The sequence below is a fragment of the Squalius cephalus genome (assembly GCF_949319135.1).
Source record: "Squalius cephalus genome assembly, chromosome: 4".
Lineage (NCBI taxonomy): Eukaryota > Metazoa > Chordata > Actinopteri > Cypriniformes > Leuciscidae > Squalius > Squalius cephalus.
In genome coordinates this window covers 7,922,222-7,940,408 of record NC_137125.1, presented here as the reverse complement: position 1 = coordinate 7,940,408, position 18,187 = coordinate 7,922,222, and the positions used below count along the sequence as shown (strand labels likewise).

The following is an 18,187-nucleotide window of genomic DNA, read 5'->3' as shown; positions in this document are numbered from 1 at the left end:
GGATGTGTTGTATAATATTTGAAGCTAACTGTTTTACATATGTTCCAAATAATACAGCTCCTGATGAACCATTCACAGAGGCATTGAAGAAACTGAATACTGAAGTCACTGAAGTCACGAAAAATAGGAGATAAGCATATTGGGAACTAGTTATATATTTGGATCATAGCATAAATGACTTACTAAAATAGGAATAATAACAGCCACAGTAGTTGTTATTTTGTTGTTGTTGTTGTTTTCCTTTTGCTGTTCTGTTGTGTTGTGCCTTTCCTCAGATCTATGATAGCCAACACAGTTGCCAAACAGATGATTAATGTGTCAGTCAAACGTTCGGGAATTGACATCGGGTGCACAAACTCAGGAGTGTACCCTATTGGGCCAGGTCTGGACGAGTTGGATGACTTCCTGTGAACAGTACTGATGAAGGAGTAAAGAAGAGAGTGCCTTGTTACTTTCATTTTCTGATTATTGATTTTCACAATTTGACACTGTTTTTGATAGAGAGGGAGGTAGCCCCACTGTGTATTTGTAAAATTAGGTAGATCATTAGAAAATGGGTAGAGTAGGGAGTTAGTTAGAGGGGTTATTTTAAATTTTTTGTTTTTTGTTTTGTTTTAAAACAAGGGCTCCTTCCAGAGTATATTTTTACATATAATCCTACTGAGTATATTTTATATAATCACACTAATTGTTCACAAAATATGAATATGTGAATGAGAGGGGACGATACAAGGTTTAAAGCAGGTCATTGCCCGTGGTACGAGGTAATGCAACCAGATATAAAGGGAAAAGATCAGAATGTTTTTATTACTTTCTAATCACTCTTATCACATTTTAATCACTTTACTCGCTATAAAAGAGTTATTTTTAATATTTTAATATGTTTTTATTAAATAAATGTCAAGTAAATGCCTTAGGCAACTGGAAAATGTTTTTACGGGGCAAAAGAGGAATTAATTACAAGCGCGGTCACCGATTGCCGGACCAGCAAGGGCAGACTCAACTGGTGGTTTAAAAACCCGCTGTCCACTCCAACACCAGACAGCGCCCTAGACAGGACCAGGGCACCTCTGGCAACGAAGGAGCAACCCAGATAGCACTCCAGGCCACCGGAAGCGCCTGTGCAGTTCCTCTGGCACCGTGGGACAACTCTACCCTCAAGTCTGTACAAGAAAAGTTTATTAAAACTGGATAACAGATGCTCATCTCTCCCTCAAGAATGATAATAGAAAAGGAAGGTGAGATCTTTTACTCCGCTCTAGTCAAAGGGGGGCGGAGATGTTTGGTCTCACTATTCCTCCAGAGTGTACCTTTGTGACAAAAGCCTATTGATAAGAAAGACGGATGGTCTATTTTTGGCCATGATTGATAGATAACGGAAGGAGGCTTGCGCATGAAGATACATTCTGGGATAAACATGAAGGTGGGACTAGAATAAGTCCCAAAGGGGGGATGTGTTGGAGATTTTCCTTTGCCTCATGTAAAAGTCTGTATTTCTGTGTCTCAGTCAGAACCCAGGTTAAATCAGGATACATCAGGTTAAATTAGGTCAAGTGGGCTGTGAGGATGAAAGAGTACCTAACAAGCTCAGAGAGAAGATGTGTATGGGTAGCTGATAAGATGGTACTAAAAACGTCAATTAAAAATGATGGATGGTATGACAACACTGCAGGTGCATTGAATCATGTGACCAAAGATGTTCTAGAAAATGGGTATGACCAAAGATTTTTCCACCAATAGAATAATGTCTCCGGGAAAGATGATGCTAACGGTAGCGAAATCTCGATAGCTGATTGGCTACCTAGTAGTGCTGTAGCGGTGCGTCGATGACGTCGACGTCAAAATTACGTCGACGTCATATTTTTTGCGTCGACGCTTCTTTATTTATTATTTATTTATTTTTTTGCACCATTCCCGGAGGTACAGCTCGCCACACACACACCGCCCGCCGTGTTATTCTGCCATGTTTTCTCCCTTTCTTTCCAAACCGCGACAAACGCCAGTCTCCTTTCTCTGCAGAATGCCATAAATCCGCTCAACCAATCACAGCGCACCATTCCACGCATTGTAAACAGTAACGGTGGCGCTATGACACCCGGCATCCTAGTTTTCCTTATCTACTTTGCACTTTTTGATCAACAAACAAACAAAAAAATTAATACATTTGACGGCATTGATGAACCTGTGGTGGATTCTGCCGTAGGGAAGAAACGTAAGCCATCGAAATCTAATCATTTACATGAGGAGATTAAGAAGATGAGGCACGCGGGAGGAAGAGAAATGCCGACTGTTGCTTGTTCTCACACGACAGCGTCAAACTTCTGTCGAATGCTGACACGTTAACCCCAGGGGATCTTTTAAAAAACTTTCAATTATTGTACTCAAAGTCAACGAAAACCGAGCAGGACCTAAAGCCATTTTACAGCTGATCGCCGTCAAAAAAGAAGGTCGCCGTCGTTCAGAAGGTATTTCTTAGCGATGGCTGATTGAATGTAGCCTATGTTTAGTCCAGATTAGTATTGACCGAGTTCAGAGGCTGTCATATGTGGATCAACTTACTTTGTTGTGTATTTTCAACAGTTTCAATGTGAAAAATAACTTTTATATTGATTCAATGGATTAATTGCATAAAAAAAAAAAAGGATTTATTACATTTATACTATATTATTCAGAAGTAAACATTGTAGCTGACAGTGTGTTTATGTCAGAATGTTTATTTTTAAACCACAACCTTCTAAGTGCTTCTTTTACCAATATATTTAACATATCTTTTGCATTTCTCATCCAAACAACGTCAAACTTGGCACTGCACTTACTCGTGCCCAGACAGCTGTCGAGTTTGAAATCCATCAGAGTAACGGTTCGACAGAGATATGCGAATAACAGACAGGATAAATAATTCCAATTAGTCGTTAGATTAGTCGACTAATCGATAAAATCGTTTAATTAATAATCGTTTACCCCAGCCCTACTACCTAGTGATAAGAAAAGGTATAAAACCTGAGGTTCTGACCATTGCAGATCAGATGAACAGCTGCATCTCACTTTGTTGCTTGTCAATAAAGTTACTTCTTCTGAAACCTGGAAATTCGACTCTTGAGAGATTTCTTCGGGACCCGATTTGAGGACTTAGAATTTGCTACAACACGCGTCCGTTGTGATACATGGTGTAACGTCTGTCAGAGAGTTTGGATTCTGCCCAGATGAAGAATACAAGACAGTGCAAATGAACTGGTAGTTCCACGAGACTTTTATAGATGTTTTCTCTCAGTTAAGCACACTCTTCACATACATGTCGAAGAGCGAATGTTAAAAAGGAAAAGAAAACCCTCGAAAACACACTACAAATCAAAGTGGAAGTAAACACATTATAAAACAACGGTCAGCAGTAGAGCAGTCATCTTCCTCTTTGCGCGATCAATCTCACTCTCACTTTGCGTGCGCGCTCACATAAAAACAGCATGCATACAATAACTTACGCCATAGAAGAAGTTATCTTAAAGGCACATCCACATTCATGTCATGAACACTACTTAACACTAGGTGGCCGTTACAATGGATGTGTGCGGTGTTATAATGCGTTGCTATTGACAACCGTCATTATAAGGAAGGAAATGCTTTAAAAAGTGCATAGAGCTGCTTGTTTTATTTGTTGTTTGTTGATTTTCAAATATAAAACTTGTTGAAATGTCTTCAGTGTGAGCATCAACTCTTTTTGAACACTTTCATCTCGTTTTAACAAAACCGTGATAATATTGATAATCGCGATAATTTTGGTCACTATAATCGTGATATTAAATTTTCATACCGTCCCATCCCTAGTCAGAACACCTCCAGGGCCCAGAAAACAGCTCAGACCTCAGAGGGTTAAATGTACTTGTATAACATCTGTTGCTGTTCTTTGCCCTGTAATTGTTGTTTGCTTTTATACTTTCTTGTGTCCATGTTGTATAGGAAATTTTATATTTAGATGTGTTTTTTACTTTCAGATGTGTGCAACTTGTGTTAACGTTGAACATTCAATTATTTTTACTCATAAGCATTTAAAGAAATATAATCATATAAGTTTACAGGAACAAAATGTTCTGGGTGATAGACGACTTAGTAGCAAAGAGACTATGTGTACTCAAAGTGACCTATTGTTGTACTTCAAGTGTGAAAAGTATGTGCGCAGCTTTGATAGAAATAGAGATAAGCAAAATGTGTGAATTTGAGCAGCAGCTAAAAACAGGAACTTGTAGTAGGCATGGTATTGTTCTGTCTAGATATAATTTATGCAGACAAGAGATGTTGAACAAAATTGTTTCCTTTTAAGGTAACTAAGGCGATCTTTTGACAGACCAGGATGTGTTTTGTGTATATAAGCTGGGCAAAAAGGAGAAGTCGGGGCCTTCTCATATCAGACTCTGACTGATGTGTGAACAGCCAATTTCTTGCAAGAAATAAAGCTGATCTTTGTTAACCTTTGAGATATCCTACTGTCTTACAATTATTGATTTGAAGTTGAGAAAAGAATTTCCACAACAAATGGCGACGAGGATGGGATTCGCAAAGCTGATGACCTCCGTGGACGAAGCAATTGATTGAACATCCCAAAGACAAGAAGTCTCTGGCTCCGATACCCCAACGCTAAAACTGCAAGGGACGGGAGAATTGTAGACACCACGGCAGGCCTAGGTGGACGCGATCCCGAACAAAAGAACCAAGCTGCAAAAGCACGGTGAGAGAAAATTATTTACGTGGTAAATAAGAAAATGATTTGCGTATTGAATATTTTTCCTAAAAGGGTCAGGGTTTTGGAATAAGCCTGAAAGTAATTTCCAAACAGGGTTTTGAGAATAAGCCTGATAGTAATTTCTCAAATGCCAGGTGTTAATTGTTTTCCCAGAAGGGCCAGAGTTTGAGAATAAGCCTGATAGTAATTTCTCAAACGTCCAGACAAGGTGCTGTTTGAAATAAGCCTGATAGTAATTTTCGAACATTTAAGAAGGCACTTGTTTGGGAAAAAGACCTAGCATCGACGGATGTGGGCATTTTTGAAAGTCCTAGATTGACGAATTTAGGCAGGCGTGGTGGCCACGCTGGGGGAAAGAATTAACACAGTGAATATAGTACGTGGTGACCACGTGAAGGGAAAGGATTTAAATACGCAAATATAAATACTGAAGAATTTAAATACGCAAATACAAATACTGTTGAGTAAAATTAGTGCAAAAATGGGTAATGTTAATGATAAAGAATTGGAGACAGTGGATTTCTCAAAAGGGAATTATTGTTCCATGACCAAGAAAAATGGAACGGGGTGGCATCATAGGATACCACAGTTAATTAAATTGTACGGATTTAATGTGTGTTTAATGTCTGAGTGTAAGCCATCTGCAAAAGACAAAGGAAAATTGGACAAAAAAACAAGTCCAAAAAGAAAGGAAAATATACAGAAAAATATAATTATGACTTTGATGGTCGAATTATAGATGTATGGTTAAATGAGGCAATTACCAGACAAAGAATACAGATAAACGCAGCATTAGCACCATTAGAGAGTGCAAATAGTAGAGAGACAAAGGCAGAGGAAGCCAGAAAAACTTTACTAAACTCTGTTTCTAATTCTTCCGAGGAAATGAGATGCATGAAAACCCGCCTGGCTGAGGACGACCGCTGTCCGGCTCCCTACTCCCCCTACCAACCACCACCAGCAGTGGCCCTACACGAACCACAAAGACAACCAGGAGCAATGGGAGGTCAAGATCCTGAGGAAGACAAAGAAGAAGAGGGAACGAGTCTGCAAGCAAGACCACCAAGACACCCTGAACATCGAAGCTTGCTAGGTTCGACTACCCTGCCCTCTGCTCCTCCAGACTACACTCCTCCATCTCCAAAATTCGTAAATGTTCACCAACCCAAAGAGAAGCACAGGCCAGACAATCAAAGATAAGTACGTATGAAGAATATCTGAAAACTGTTTTTTCTGGACGGTCTGGACCCTGAAATAGGGAAAAAGGTCAAAACAGCTTGTGTGGGGTACCACCAAGCGCGGCTGGAAGAAATCCGGCGACACGCAACGCATCAACAACAGCTGCTGAGAGACCAAGCCAAGAACAAACAGAAAAAGACTGACAAAGACACTCAACTGGCTCTGCTGAAGAGGAGGAGGAAGAGGTGGCAGAAGAGGACGAGGCAGAGGAGGAAGAGGACGTGGAATGGGTGACCAACCCGCAATAGACCCTGAAGCTTGTTATAATTGTGGGCGAAAAGGACACTGGAGAAATGACTGTCCGGATCCTCCAAAGAAGAAAGGATTCCAACAGCCACCAGAGCCACAAGGAGATTGAAAGAAGGAGGGGGAGGGGAGCGACGGTGAAGGGTCTGACTCCCAGGTGGTAAATATGTCTAATCTTATCTCTTTTTCTGCTCCTTGCAATGAAGAAAATATGCTTGCTGTTTCTTGCAATGAAGAAAATTCGCTTGCTGATACTGAACGAATGTATAAAGCATTTGCAAAATTACCAATGATTGATATCAGTATCGAGGGTAGGAAAGTTAAGTTTCTAAATTGACAGTGGAGTGACGAACTCAGCAATTAAAAATGAACAATTGCCTGATTTAACTGTATTATCTGGAAAATGGGCAACCTCCAGAAGTGCCACAGGGCATCTGGTAAAGGAACCATATACAGCAGATTTGTCTTGTCAGATTGGTGATCACTCATTTTCTCATGCTTTTCTTGTAACTACTACCTGTCCTTGTAATCTTCTGGGAAGAGATTTGATGTGTAAACTGAAGCTGAATTTGTATTGTGATGACAGTGGCCTCACTGCTGATATGAATATGGTGTGAATGCCAACTGAAACATTATATGTTTTTGAATGGAGCACTCCTCAGTGTGGTCTGCAAAACAAAGCCACAAATAGGATGCCTCCTGACCATGATTTCATGGAAGAAAGTGATTTGCATTGCACATGTCATGTTAGCAGTGAGCCAGATGAAATTTTTGCTGAAAAATGGTCTGAACTAGAGATTGAGGAACTGAAAACCTCAGAGTTAGTTTGGTCAGATAAATGGTGTGCTGTGAAGGTTAAATTGACTGATAGCCAAGCATCACTGTATGATGTAGAGGGGGCAGTCCCTCACATCTCTTTAGCTAAACCACAGACTGCAGAGTGGAGAGAATTGGGGCTTTTTGTGAAACAATGTGACTCAAGATTGGTGGCCAACCACTGACAAAAATGTGTGGCAATCTGAGAGCACAGGGTTTTACAAACAGTCACTATAAGAGAAAATATTAAGGGAATCAGAACTGTTAAAGTGATGAATAAATAGTACTATATGAATTGCACGTGTTTTAAATATTATACTTTTTATATGAAGGCGTCTAGAATTTGTATCCCGATATCCCTGGGAGACAGTGAGGAAAAATGGGTTTGATCTATGAGATTCTAAGAGTCAATGGTTTACTGTATGTTTAACTAAGATACTTTTTTTGTGCATTGTGCATATGGGAATGAGATTGGGTGACCAACTTTAAATATAAATTGTGATTTGACAAAAATATTGGTCACTTCATTTAAAAGGTAATTTTCTAGATTCAATAGAAACAATGTTTTCTAATTATAAACATTTGAAATCACATGCTGTCATCATCAGCGAGATAGAAATGTTTTTTATTTTTGTCCATGGATCAAAGATTGTGTGAAGATTTCCAAATCTTCTTTTAAATAGCTTATGAGCAACAACAAAAAGTTGGAAAATTGAAATTGTGCAAAGAATGACAAATTGCATTTGAGAAATTAAAACGGATTCTCTCAACTGCAATTGTAGGTCTATACGATTTCTATTTAAAGTATTTAATCTATTTGATTTTGAAAAGTTAGGTTTACGTTCACTGGGCCCTATCTTGCACCCAGCGCAATTGACTTTGTACACCGACGCATGTTTCATTCCTATTTTGCACCCGCGCAAAGCGCGCTTTTCCCTCCACAGAACATCGCTAAACTAGGGAATGAACTTGCGCTCCCTGGGCGGTTCAGCGCAAAAAAGGAGGCGTGTTCCGGCGCAAACGTTCCCTGGTGCTATTTTACAGTTTCATAAAACAATTGCGCCACTGGCCAGAAAAAACCTAGTCTAAAGTCAGTGGCGCGTTGCGCGTTGTTCATTATGCTATTTTAAGAGCGCATGCTTGACCATAATGTATAGAGTGCACAACGCTCATACACTGTGATTCTCCAATCTACACAGAAGCAGCAGTTTTCATTTTTGCAAATCATATTATTACAAACGATAGATAGATAGATAGATAGATAGATAGATAGATAGATAGATAGACAATTTATTATAAATATAATAATTTATTATAAAAGCATACATCTAGCTTACACATTTACCCACATTATTATATGCCTGTTTAACCGAAGCTAATTTGGGTGTGTTTCTCCCATCCCCAATGTCACTTCTCTCTCTTTTACGGCCGTGACGAGAGCGTTGGTCTCCTCGGCTGTGAACCGCTCCTGGCGTGCGCCTGGCAAATCCGCCGTTATAATAGCAATACGCCAAGGAAAAAGTGCGTCTGCTCTTAAAGGGAATGTGAGATGATGCTCTGATTGGTTTATTTCACGTTACGCCCAAACCACACCTATGAATAATGAAGCTACTTCAGACCAACCCCTTTTAGATTTGCGCCAGGCGCAAGAGTCATTTATCCCGCCGGGAAAATAGCAACAGCGCCGAGACCCGCCCACAAAGTTACTTGCGCTTTGACAATTGCGTTTCAGATCGTTAAAATAGGTCCCACTGTGTTAAACTCAAACACATGACGACTGCATCGGACAACTGAGAATTGATATCGTAACATTCAGACACTGTCGCAAGGGGAATGCCACAGTGTGTCTACGTTCAGTAGTTTGTCGTCGTCGAACTTTGTTACCGTTCATATTTGGTGGTATTCCACTCCTAATATATGTTCAGTGGCGGTCTTAACATAGAGGCATAGGTAGGCGGCGGCTTGGGGCCCCCTACCAGCAGTCGTAGTAGGGGGGCCCCCAACCAACCTCAAAAAAAAAAAAAAAAAAAAAGCATCTTATCATCATGAACGCTTCAAAAGCATGGTAAATTGTATTAATATTCTTAAGAAATACGTTGAAACGTTGAAGTAGTAGTTAAAATGTCCAGTTCATGCCTTCATGGTTATCTGTCTCTACACACATACACCCCCGACTTTCACAATGAAATGGACTAGTCCGTAACGGTGCGCGGCGCGAAAGATAAACACGCAGTGACAGGAGGACTGGGACGTACACAAACAGAGACGATATAAAACGAGTCTAAACGTGAAGATGAAACGAAGTTACCCAAGCGGCTCAAATAAAAGAAAAAAGTGAAAAGACGCAGATAAGTATTTGGCAACGCTGCCAAAGATGACAATTTTTTTACGGCTACTGTTGGGGATACAGACAGGAACAACAACGTCCAAAGCGTTGAACATGCCTCTACAGCAGCAGCATCTAACTTAACGTTAGCTGTGAAGTGGCGCTAGGTGAGAATAATGTTAACACACTCACATGGATATACGTGGATTTGCTTGGAGCAAAATGCAACATCACCTCTCCCAAGTTCGCCCCTCTTATAAATACCGTTTTGGCGCTTGTAAATGTGACGTGACAGATCACTAGCAGCAGGTGAACCGAATCGATTCTCTCTACTAGCTAATAGTGAATAAACACGAATGAACAATGTTGAAAGATATAGTACAACTTGCCGAAATGTATATTCCTTATATATCGATCAATCAGTGTTTTTCAACCTTGGAAAGACGTCAATAAAACAGCTGGAGAACAATTATGTCACTTAACGTTACGTTACCTCAGGAAAGCCGTAATATATAGCATGTTAGTTGGCTAGAAAAAAGATTACTTTGCTAAATATGTGTAATATATTACATATTTAGGATATTTTTTTACTTATATTATTAAAATATATTATTCAAATTGTTATTATAATAAAAAATTTGAGTTTAATATATGTTTACAGCATTATGTGAGTTTTTTTTTCTTTGGAAAAATTAACGCCTATCTTGCGTACCTAATATTTATCCAAATGAGTCAATATTGAATCAAATCACAAGAATTGAATTGAAATCGTGACATTTGTGTCAAGCAATAAAAAAAAAAAAAAACGTAGCTTACCAGAAATTGTACCATGTAAACATTGTAACATGTTTCTGTTTAGTTACTAAAATGTTTTGATATCACAATACACTTATTGTGATGCTAGATTGTTCTGGTGTTATCTGAAACCGTATTCTCTGTTGGGTGCCATTGTGACTATTAGTTTGTGTAGTGCTACACTTTGTGTGTTCTCTGCTTTTTGGATTAAAGAAAATGTATGCAGGATTTAAAGGGAAAGTTTTTTTTTTCCTCTCCAACCTTTACTTCCCTGTAGATTAGCTTTACCTGCCTATCCACCATTCAGTCTGTAAAAAAAAATTTCGTTCTCTTTTAAAGATCGAATGGGGGGGCCCCATACATACTTTCGCCTTGGGCCCCCAATTTGCTAAATCCGCCACTGTATATGTTCCCCATTCAGTTCATAAACTGCTAAGGCAGACAAGAATGAATGAATGAATGAATGAATCTCTGGCCAGAGAGGGGTGTGTGGAGTGTGTGAAAGTGGGTGTGTGAATTATGGTGTTGAGAGACATAAATGATGTCAATCAAAACAGCTGTATCTAAACAGGTAAAATATGACCCAACAGGGAAGAAAATATACCCAACAAAATAACAACCATGGATGATTTTGACTAACTATCCTGAGCTGGGTTATTATTGTTGTGGCAGAAATAAACAATGCCACACACATGTGCAGCGTATAACTTTGGGAAGGCAGAGAGCAAGCTAGCTTGCCCTGTCCACCCAATACTTAGCGTTTTACTTTTTACAGGATGTCATGATGGATCTCATCGAACAGAACTGATTCTGTTTCAAATGTATAAAATATTGTCTTGTTACTGTTTAACATGAAATTTCACAGGTCTCATCAAAAAAGGATGACCGGCCAGACAAGCAGATGAGTCTGGCGACATGATACATGTTGTCACTAACAAAAATACTTAAGGTCTCCATTCACAGGTTGTTCTTGTGGTTCACTCCACAAACAAGGTCCCATCTGGGGTGCGGTGACACCTCTGTCCAAGCATATCGACTTAAACTACACCAACCAGCCCTCAGCATCCCCAAACGCAGACACCAACGACAACGCACAGCGTAAAGTGAGGGACAAAGGAAGTGCTAGTAACTTTCCTCCCTTGCCAGCGCGGGAAAGCCCATTTGCAACGGTTCGCAAAGAATCACCCTGGTGAAGATGGAACGTCCATGGGGCAACGAGATGATCAACACATCTGGAGGAAGATGTGAAGCAACTAATGGTTTAAGCTTAGCATAATAATTAATTGGGTGTTATGTTAATTGATGTTTTTATTCAGTTCAATCAAACTGTGCGACTGAGAATTGATATAGATCTCATGATTTGAACAATTACTAATTAATAGGTACATTCAGGTACTCGTAAATTAGGATGAGGAAAATGTCTTAATTCTGTAGAGTATAAGGACTCTAAATAGGTACATTACTGTAAAGATAAAAATAATCTAGGGACTATTTTTGAGGAAACTTAAGGGGTTTAGAACCCTAATTCAGATATCATAGATGCTAAAAAAAAAAAAAAAAATTAATAGTTGTAATAGTTGTTCTCTAATAAGAGAGGATAAGTAACTTTGCTGGACTAGGTCCGAATAGATAATTGGGTAAACTTCTATAGCGATTAATTAATGACTTAATTAAATATCTTTTAGGTGTTTCCATTTGTTAAAATAGCAAAAGAAAAACTTTCAAAATGAGATTGATTTTGGGAAACATATTTAATTTCTGGATTATTATTAGTTAAAGAAGTTACCAGTGTGATTATTGAAATGTTTCCTTTCATGTATTGTCTAATGTCTGTATTTGATATCTGAGAGGTGACTGCAGGTCTAGTCTATCTAGGAATACAGTAACAGTGCTTGCTAATTTAGCCAGGCTTCCATAAATGAAATATGGACTTGTTTTGTTGAGAAAGGTCTTCAACGAATTAAAAATAATTATGTAGGGGGCACAAAGTTAAAACCTAGACCAAGAACAATGTAACACTTTTGAATTTGAATTTAACACAGTTGAAATGTTAAATTTAAACTAAAATGAATCTAAACAGTTAAGACATTTCAGTGAAATAGAATATTTGCTCATAAAGCAAAATTCTAAAAAAGCTTTCTTAATTCAAAATGAAGTTACAGATTTAATGGTCTGGATCAATGGATCCATTATGAATTATTCTGCATTGCCAACAAAAAGAGGCAGGACATGTTATGTGACATGTTATAAAAATAGGATTTTAGGATAGGTGATTAATGATTAAATGGCACATCAGCAGCTAAAGCTATTCTCATGGCAACAGCTGGGTGAGAGTTAATTTTAAAATTAATGACATTGTTTGAAACAAGATAATACAATTATTGATATTTGTGTTAAGGATAAAAATGAAAATATTTTAGAACTTTTTGGTTAGATTTTATTACACAGATCCTTAAATAGATCTGACTAAGTAAAACAATCGCCTACTTGAATAAAAGCTAGCAAAATAAGGTTAAGAAAAATGGTTAATCAGCAGTATCAGCCTGTTAAAGGCCTAATAGATCAATGTGATTCGAAATTTAGCAAAGGATAATGAAACTTGATTCAAAGTTAAAAGGCAATGTACTATGGTATGATTAATTTTTTTTTGAAAATAGAATTAGATTGCTAGAATTAGAATGTTGGGAAGAAGATGAAGTTGAGGTTACAGTGCCTGAAGAGGTATACGAGAACGAGAGCGAACATGAGTTTGACTAAGAAACTAAGAAAATTTACCTGTTGTAAATTACTATGATTATGGAGAAGTAAATGTCAAATTGTGTGTATGTTCTTTGAATGAACATGGGGTGGATTGTATAGGAAATTTTACATTTAGATGTGTTTTTTACTTTCAGATGTGTGCAACTTGTGTTAACGTTGAACATTCAATTATTTTTACTCATAAGCATTTAAAGAAATATAATCATATAAGTTTACAGGAACAAAATGTTCTGGGTGATAGACGACTTAGTAGCAAAGAGACTATGTGTACTCAAAGTGACCTATTGTTGTACTTCAAGTGTGAAAAGTATGTGCGCAGCTTTGATAGAAATAGAGATAAGCAAAATGTGTGAATTTGAGCAGCAGCTAAAAACAGGAACTTGTAGTAGGCATGGTATTGTTCTGTCTAGATATAATTTATGCAGACAAGAGATGTTGAACAAAATTGTTTCCTTTTAAAGGGATAGTTCAGGATTTTAGACATGAATCTCTATAGCTTCCCCATAAGCAGTGTGGTGCATTGACCATGACTTACCCCCGACAGCGTCCTGTGAGCCGAGCTCCGGTCCAGTTTTGGTCAAGATGAAATTAGTCCGGCAAGTTTGCTGGGGTCACGGCAATAAAGCTTTTTTCTTCTCAAATCAATATGTGTTCAAAAGAGTGATATATTTGCGTCACTAAAACGTTGTCTATGGAGAGGTCAGACCTCGTAATGGCTTGGCACTATTTTCTCCCCCGTCATATCACTGCGCGCTGCCGCTACCTACAGCCAGCTGGGAGCCGCGCAGGCGCACACCACTTTTTCAGTTGTTCGGCAGTGTTTACAGCAGTGTTTACGTGCTCAGAACAGCTACACGAACGAGCTAACATAGCTACTCACCAAGAGCGATCAGTTTGTACAAGCTTTGTAGAAAATGGTGCGGACTTGTGACTATCCGGACTGTACAAACAAAGATGTGGCACTTTCTCCTCACACATTTCAAAGATTTCCTGTGGCAGATGTTGCTCTGAGGCGACTTTGGCTCATTGCTCTGGGCTTCAATGTGAACACCAAACTGGCGAAGATAAAGAAGCTTCGTAAAGATATCCTTTTGGCTGTGTGTCGAAGTCAATGTTGTCATCGTCGCTGCTGTAGTCAGACATGTTATCGTTCTCTTTACGAGCTGTAAACAAAGTGACACGTGCGCGGCTCCCAGCTGGCTGTAGGTAGCGGCAGCGCGCAGTGATATGACGGGGAAGAAAATAGTGCCAAGCCATTACGAGGTCTGACCTCTCCATAGACAGCGGTTTTGTGCTGCAAATATATCACTCTTTTGAACACATATTGATTTGAGAAGAAAAAAGCTTTATTGCCGTGACCCCAGCAAACTTGCCGGACTAATTTCATCTTGACCAAAACTGGACCGGAGCTCGGCTCACAGGACGCTGTCGGGGGTAAGTCATGGTCAATGCACCACACTGCTTATGGGGAAGCTATAGAGATTCATGTCTAAAATCCTGAACTATCCCTTTAAGGTAACTAAGGCGATCTTTTGACAGACCAGGATGTGTTTTGTGTATATAAGCTGGGCAAAAAGGAGAAGTCGGGGCCTTCTCATATCAGACTCTGACTGATGTGTGAACAGCCAATTTCTTGCAAGAAATAAAGCTGATCTTTGTTAACCTTTGAGATATCCTACTGTCTTACAATTATTGATTTGAAGTTGAGAAAAGAATTTCCACAACAATGTACAGGAAGTACACATTTCTCTTTTGAATGAGCTCCAGCAGAGACAGATGTCTTCATGTTGCCTGTCACCTACATTACAGTCACAGTGAATTAAACCTTACCTTGCTTGTGTTGCTTGTGTTTGTTCTCCAGCTGCTTAGCCAGATTATTCTGGTTTATCTTCCTCAGGATCTCCACTGTGATCTTCACAGCTTCTTCTGGCCCAAAACATGCTGCCATCTTATCCACTGTGTCTAAGATATCTGCTTTCTCCGTGTCTTTCTTTGTTATACACTCATGATCATTCTGTAAGTGCCACTTAAACTTCTTCAGATCAGCTTCTACCAGTTCATTCAGTGATTTCTCAAGCAGCTCTTCATCAGACGCCATCATCCTTCACTGATTCACACAGATTCACAGCTGCAGGATAAAAAGAAAAAGATCTGAAGTATTTCACTCCTAACATTTGGACCTAAGCACTCAAATGTTATTTAGGTTATGAAATGAAGCTGTGATTGGGTTTGCTGATCGATTGCTCCTGTCTGCCTCGTTGCTTCTGCTGCTGTTGTGTTGGTGTGCGTCTGTAAGCTTCATATATCTTTCTGTTTTGAATATTATTTACTATCATTCCTTGTTATTTATACTGCTAAATATAACTTGCTCAACATCACACATTAACCTGACATTGCTAGCTTCAATCTAAATCATTATTGCTAGCACAACACGCTAGTAATTCGCTAGTCTGTTAGCATGCCATCCGTGCGCTCTTTATTTATTTATTTATTTATTTTTCTCGTGTGCGGTCGTGCCTTTTACGAGTCCATCAAACAACTTCGGTGAGTAGGATCAGTCCACAAACACGGTAAGTCATGTCATCTTCTCCTCTTATTGTTACTTGCACCTCATGCAACATGTTTAGCATATCCTTCTGTAACCCGTTGTTCACTCTAGTGTTATAAATGAACTGATCAGGTTGAATGGGCACAGTAGCTTTACAATAAAGTTACGTCTAAGTTTGTAAGGAGGATTTGAGACCGCAATTACCACTTGAAATAAAGAAAATATTTTGTATTGGTACCAGTTTGTAAACATACAATTGATAAAACAACAACAACAACAAAATACAATCATCAGGCCTGTTTGGTATAACAAATAAAATAAATAGTTCCCCAAACACAATTCAGAAAGTCTTTTCCTTGTGTTCTTATTTATCTTCTTTTTTCTTTTATAAAGTCTGATCCTTCCAGGAAAGAAATATTGAAGTAGAAAAAGAATTGAAGCAGAAGTAGTCACGTGACAGAAGAAAGATTTACTACCCGGGTAGTTTTAAACTCAGTTTCACTCCAGGTATCTGCAGTGTATGGTGTGTTGTATTCTCTTATCTGTTTGATGACAGATTAAGGATACTGAGCTCGCTCCAGAGAAAGACGCGTTGTGACATCAACTAGGCACTGTTGGCTCGCCGTTCACTCATCCATGGTCAACTCAAGAAGTACACATCAACAGGAAACAAGAAGAAGAAAAAAACTGCATAATGCAGAGAACTTGTCACTCATTCACATTCACTTCATCTGAATTGACAACAGATATAAATCACATGAAATTTCAGACCTTTCACTTTTCTTTCTTCAACTGCATATTAACTCATTAACTTGTTTTACAAAGACATATTATTATTGTATAACTCAAACACTAAATGTCATACGTATTCATCAAATCACATACTCTGATTCTTTTACAATAATATATCCCCAGAGTTAAAGGAGTCATAACCTGCAATTTTCACTTTTCCACGAGAATCAATGTATGTTATGATTGCATAATGATTATACACTGGCCGGGAAGCCGATATTTAAAAGTGAAGCGTTTGTTTACCTCAGGGTTTGTAAAATAGCCCACGTGCACGCGCACTAAATAACGAGATTTTGATTTCTGCCCCGTCTTGACGTCAAGACGGGGCAGGATATACCATATATGGACACCGCAGCAGGAAGCCCGCCCTTCCCCTCTCCCCCTCATATTCAGTCGCGAAAGATGCAGAAACGTAGTGCACACGTGAGTTGCTCTGTGGTTGACTGCCAGAATCAACATGTAAATGTGTTTTCTCTACCAAGAACGGACCTAGCTATCAGGGACCAGTGGATTAAATTCATTTTTAATGACACGGTTCCTTCAACCCTTCCCACTGGCTTATCGTTAGGTGTTTGTGCTGTGCTAAACATTGTACGCCGGAATCCTTCACAAATTATGGGCAATATCAGGCGAAGTTGGCATCGAAGCTCGGGAAAAGCGTCATTCCAACAAAATTGCCTGCAATTGAAACGGTAAGACTGTGTTTTTATTGCTCTACAGTGTGTAACAAACAGCATCTAACTGCTAATGCGGCTATTGTATGCTATTGCGTCTGTCACTAAACAAATAAACGAAAGACTCGAGGTGAAGTAATTATTTATGTTCCCTGTAAACAATTTTGGACTGCATTATAATGATTTCTTAATTCAGAATATGATCAAGATTGCGTAGGTTGATGTGTTCGGGGAATTTGCCAGTTAATAGTAACATTTAAAGCCCCTTAAATGAACGAAATGACTCGAAAAAAGATTTGTTAATTTTGATGAACGAGATCGAGTTCACAGTAACGTTCATCAGGCAGTAATGCGGTACGTTCAGTTCACGTTCGCCCAAAATATGAACGCGTTCAGGCACAACACTGGCGGGAGTATTAGCTTCGAGGTAAACATGGGGAATGGCTGATACTTTGCAAAAAACAAATGACTGAGATCATCATGAACTCGGCTATTGTATATTGATTGCCTAACGCTTATACACTGGCCGGGAAGCCGGTCGCGGCCAGGTCGGGTTCATTCACAACTTGCGCCATGATGTCATTTTGGAATGATATGCTAAAGCGTTACCTGCGGTGTCAACCCCCCTCCTTCCTGCAACCAATCAACGCGCCCCTCATTTGCATTATTAAAATGACCGTCCACGACAGCCAAAATATCGCATCAGATCTCGCGAGACAATAATGCCTTCAGAAATAAGGGTCTGAGGAGCTCTGTGTTTATTTTTTTTCCACTTTTCTTTTTTAGAAGGGCCTGAAAGACTATAATACAGCAGTAGGTATCCAAGGTAATACTAGGTTATGACTCCTTTAATTAACAATATCAAACTATCATCAAATGGCTCTGTTTACACAAACCAATGCACATTAATTAGTATGTGACGCAGTTGATTTTAACCCTCTGGGGTCTGAGATGTTTTTGGGGTCCTTGAGATGTTCTGACATGCCCTGACATTTGTGCTTTTTTCAGTTGCTTATAAACATATTAATGGCAAAGGTGTAATTACACTATTTAGCACTAACAGGGCTACCATAATATGTGAGCAACATGAATGTACATGTTTGTATTTTTGAGAGAATAATGTTTATGCATGGTTATTGAAAAAACTAAAAATGAAAGTTTCTGAAATAAGGCCACAAAACACATACTAAACATGTGTCCACAAGACTTCTGAATAATGCATTTTGTCGCCTAGAGTTTTTTCTTGAAAATGATCT

At 38.9% G+C, this 18,187-nt stretch overlaps 1 protein-coding gene across 1 annotated transcript in view; it reads right to left on the bottom strand.

Annotated features, from left to right (window-relative positions):
* LOC307156972 (uncharacterized protein) overlaps window positions 1-15,569 on the bottom strand; it is a gene marked incomplete at its 3' end in the record, with an annotated part of 98,486 nt that extends 82,917 nt beyond the window's left edge. Inside the window, exon 1 of the mRNA XM_079868701.1 lies at window positions 14,748-15,569. Coding sequence (XP_079724827.1) covers window positions 14,748-15,018 — 271 coding nt within the window. The 5' untranslated portion in view covers window positions 15,019-15,569. The remainder of the gene's footprint in view (window positions 1-14,747) is intronic.
* Between the last annotated feature and the right edge of the window lie 2,618 nt (window positions 15,570-18,187).